The sequence below is a fragment of the Oratosquilla oratoria genome, chromosome 42 (genome assembly GCF_046742065.1).
Source record: "Oratosquilla oratoria isolate Oo_2021 chromosome 42, ASM4674206v1, whole genome shotgun sequence".
NCBI lineage: Eukaryota > Metazoa > Arthropoda > Malacostraca > Stomatopoda > Squillidae > Oratosquilla > Oratosquilla oratoria.
The window spans coordinates 38,041,215-38,046,034 of record NC_134818.1 but is presented as its reverse complement, the minus strand read 5'-3'; the positions used below and the strand labels follow the sequence as shown (position 1 = coordinate 38,046,034).

Below are 4,820 nucleotides of genomic sequence, written 5' to 3'. Positions count from 1 at the left end.
CCCTTTACATGGAGAGAGAAGGGATCTTCAACCACATCACAAAATGCCGTCGGTTGTTCCAGCAGTTTGTGGTCGATAACTACGTAAAATCGAGTCTAGCCGGTTGTGTTATTTTGAGCACCAACACTCCGGCATGCGCAAGGAGAGGGCCGACGTGCTGAGCTCTGCCGACAAAAGTGGTGTCGGGCAACGCATAGTGCTCTCACCGTCGTTTGTTGGAGGGCCCAGATACATGAAAGAGCGCCAACAGGATGCCCTGGCCTACGTTACGGCCTACGGGTCGCCCGACTACTTCATAACCTTCACTATGAACCCTAGATGGCCGGAGGTGTTAGAGGTGGTGAAGAAATTTGGCGGACCAGGGACCCAAGGGGTCGACAGGCCGGATCTTATGAGCAGGATCTTCAAGCTGAAGCTGGATAGCCTAATGGACGACCTGATACACAAAAAGGCCTTCGGGGCCGTCAAAGCTTATCTCTATAGTGTAGAATGGCAGAAACGCGGCTTGCCGCACGCCCACATACTATTGTGGATGGCTGTTCGCGTCACCGCGGATACTGTAGAGCAAGTCATAAGAGCCGAGATACCCGACAAGGAAAAGGAGCCGAGGCTCTACGACACCGTCACTCGGTGCATGATACACGGACCCTGCAAGGGTTATGACGAGTCACAACTGTGTTGCCAAGTAAAGAGCAAGAAACCCGGGCAGTGTGGCAAAGGATTCCCCAAGACGTGCAGAAATGAGCTGCTCTTTGGAAACAGCGGTTATCCCGAGTACGTCAGACGTTCCATAGGAGAAGGAGGTAACTCCTTCAAATTGAAGCTGAAGGACGGCCCCGTTACCGTAGACAATACTTGGGTTGTCCCTTACAACCCTTATCTTTGTATAAAATACGATGCACACATCAACGTCGAATGTTCCAATTCTATAAAGGCTATAGCCTACGTCACAAAGTACGTGAACAAGGGGTCGGACAAGGTGTTGTTCACAAAGACGACGGGAGAAGAAGACAACCGAGTCGTCAACGAGGTTAAAAATTATCAAGAGGCCAGATATGTCAACTCTAACGAGGCTGCGTGGAAGATCTTCAAGTTCGACATCCACAAGTGCTACCCTCCGGTGTTTATGCTGGATCTACACCTAGAGGGCGAGAAAGCCATCTTCTACAACGAGCGTATGACGGCGGCTCAAATTGCCAGAAAGGCCAAGGCCGATACCCAGCTAACTGCTTTTTTCAAGCTTTGCCAGAAGGACGAGTTTGCGAGAACGTTATACTATCACCAATTACCGCTCCACTACGTATATAATCTTCAGGAGACTATATGGGAAGAACGTAACGGAAATACATACAGTCTCGGACGCATACGTGCTGTAACCACAAAAACCGTAGAGCTCTTTTACCTCAGGTTGCTGCTAACCCATAAAAAGGGTCCCAAGTCGTACGAAGACCTCAGAACAGTAGACGGCGTCATGTACGAAACTAATCGCGAAGCTGTGAAGGCCCTAGGGTTGTTAACCGACGAAGCCACCTGGAAAGACACCATAATGGAGATCATTAACCACACAAACGACAGGAGACAACTCAGAGAAACCTATGCCAGTATGTTGGTCTTTTCTGACCTCGAGGACCAGTCCGAGATATGGGAAGAGATAAAGGACTATTTTTCCAGCGATTACTTGAACATGGCAAACCTAACAGATTACAACGACGAAATCTACCTGGATGCCCTGGATGACATCCAGCAACACGTGCTTAATTGTGGAGGGGGTTCAATCACCCAATACGGTCTCCCTGCTTCTAGAGGGGGCGTACGCCCCTCCAATCTCATCAGGAGAGAGAAGGCATATAACAAACAAAAGTTGAAGGAGTCTGTGGAGGAAAAAGTTAAGCTTCTCAACGACAAGCAGCGGCAAGTCTATGACACTGTCATGTATCGAGTCGAGAATAGTCACCGTTACAGGAACAATGGTGTGTTTGTCAACGCCGCTGGCGGAACTGGCAAGTCTTTCGTTTTGAATCTATTGATCGATACGGTCCGTTCACAGGGGAAGGTTGCCTTGGCGGTAGCCTCATCCGGGATTGCGGCTACAGTCCTCTCTGGGGGCCGCACGGCCCATAACATGTTCAAAATACCCTTGATGGAGTATGACGAGACTAGGGCGTGTAGCATCAACAAGAACACGGAATTGGCGAGGCTTCTGCAGCAGACTCAGCTGATCGTCTGGGACGAAGTCGTGATGGCCAACAAGAATATGCTGACTGCCGTAGATATCACTCTCCGAGATATCATGGATAACGACGATTTCATGGGAGGAAAAGTGTTTGTCTGCGCAGGAGACTTTCGCCAGATCTTACCGGTCATAAGAAATGGAGGGAAGACGGAGGAGCTAGCCTACTGCATAAAGTCGAGCTACATGTGGGACGGGCTCACCAAGCTAGAACTAACAGAAAACGTTCGTCTCAAGAAGGACGATGTCAAGAATAACAAGTTTGCGAAGCAACTTTTGTCGCTGGGGACTCGCGATGCCGGCGAGCTCTTCTTTGAGAAAGGTTTCGGGGTACGAGCAAATTCGCGGGAGGAGTTGGTTTTCAAGGTTTACGACGATTTGAAGGCAAACCACTTGAACCTCTCCTACTTCGAGAAGAGATCGATAGTCTCGCCCACTAACGACGATGTCGGCTGCGTCAATCAACTCATCTACGATCTCAACGAGGAGAAGGAGGTCGTCTATTACAGCGCTGACACGCCGTCGGATCCAGAATCCGACGTACAAGCCTCTGTTTTCAACTCCATGTGCAGCCCGTCGGTGCCGCTGCACGACTTGAGGTTGAAGATTGGCTGTATTGTCATGGTAATGAGGAACATTTGTCCTCCTAGGATATGCAACGGAACCCGTTTAATGATTACTAATCTCAAGAAACACGTTGTTGTGGGCAAAATATTAGGAGGAACATATCGGGGCGAGCAAGTCTTGATCCCGCGGGTCGTGTTAGAGGCCCAAGATACCCCTGTCCCATTCAAGCGTAAGCAATTTCCTATCAAGTTAAGCTACGTCATGACTATCAACAAGAGTCAGGGACAAACTTTTGATCGTTGTGGACTGTTGCTGGACTCGGTACAGTGCTTCGCACACGGACAGTTGTATGTAGCCTGTTCTAGGGTAACAAATTGGGATGCTTTGGTGTATTATACGGGCTGGCGCAAGGTAGGAAATGACGTTAGACGCCGTCCTGCTGTAAATGTGGTATATAAAGAATTGTTTGAAGCCCATGTGGGAGAAGAGGATGAGGAAGGTCCCACAGAAGAGGCTTTAGTTGCTGCTTCACTCATTCCTGAGGAGGCCGACGAGTCTGAAAGGACTAACAACATCCCAGAAGATATCCACAAGATCTCAGAAGACGATTGGGTCAAGATGATTATGCCGGATTGGTACGGGGAGGATGATGTGAAGGAGGTTTCCAGCAACAAGAAAGGAGCAAGTGAAGATCTATTGTCGAAAATAAAGAAGATGATAGAGGAACATATGACTAATATGACTGACGAGTCATCCGATGACGATGATGAAAAGGGCTCCGAGGCGAGCAGATCCCCAAAGAGAAAGCGGGAACCTGAAGAAGAGAAAGAAGAGGTTGACCAAGAAGAACAGCCTTCGGAAGAGGATGAGGTTTGTCTGCTTTCCCCGAAGAGAAAATGTATTCGAGAATGATGTTTTCAGTAAATAAAAAGCGTATAACTTATTCAATCTTTTAATGTCCTAAGCATATTAAAGGGTTAAAACAGGGGCGAAGCCCCAGGGCGCGAAGCGCCCGGAAGCGAAGCGAGCAGCGCCGCAGGCCAAGCCCCCAGGCGGAGCCTGGCCGGCGAAGCCGGTGGGCTTGTATAAAAAAAAAAAAAAATCCATGTAGATATTACTCAAGACGGGTGAAAAAGGATTCCCCATAGCCATTCCAAACTCCTGGGAATAAATATTACTGTTAAATTAAAATTTACAATCTTTGACGCAAAATTTCATAAGCTCAATTATAGTACCAGAAGGCAAAGGAAGTAGGAGTCTCTCCAAGTAATCAGTGAGAAAGACAATTAAATTATCTACTGGAATTTTTGTGAATAAACTAGTCATATCAAAATTGACCAGCCTAAAATTACAATCAATACTTAAACTATTAAGGTTTTGAAATAAGTCTACTATTTTTATAGATGAATAAGAAATTGTACCAACTAACAAAGTAATGAAAGGCACAAGCCATTTTGATGAATTATATGATATGGATTTAACAGAGCTAATGATTAGTCTTATATGATTATTCGGTTTGTGCGTTTTTATTAATCCATACATAAAGTGAAGAGTAGGCGTGATGTATATATATATACATACATACATATATATATATATATATATATATATATATATATATATATATATATATTAGGGTGTCTCAAAAATCAATTCCGGATTTTTTTTTTTCTCTCACCACCTGGTGTCGTGCAGTTTGTAAAGTAAATTTCACATGCTAATTTTCCCCGAATTCGGAGCAAGGGAAGGGCTCGCTCAAGGCATGTACCTTTTAGTGTGATGAGTACCTCTTCGCTTCTGGTATACTTAAATCGGGTTCTGTTGGTGGGTCTGCCAAGCTGAGTGAGGAATCTCCCCTACCTGGTCTATCCTGTCTTAAAACCGTTGTGCCAGCGAAACGACCGAAGAATCTGTTGTCTCCCCGTCTCGCCTCTACCTTGAATTGGACGAACATATCCTCTCGGAACGCAGCGTATATCATGGCTGAAACGGTTTGGAGTATGGGTGAAAACATACAGGAGTA

At 46.4% G+C, this 4,820-nt stretch overlaps 1 protein-coding gene across 1 annotated transcript in view; it reads left to right on the top strand.

Annotated features, from left to right (window-relative positions):
- Positions 1-232: 232 nt before the first annotated feature.
- Positions 233-4,820, top strand: part of LOC143021621 (uncharacterized) — a 4,655-nt gene continuing 67 nt past the window's right edge. Inside the window, exons 1-2 of the mRNA XM_076179228.1 lie at positions 233-3,667; positions 4,573-4,820. The exon at positions 4,573-4,820 is cut by the window's right edge and continues 67 nt beyond it. Coding sequence (XP_076035343.1) covers positions 233-3,667; positions 4,573-4,820 — 3,683 coding nt within the window. The remainder of the gene's footprint in view (positions 3,668-4,572) is intronic.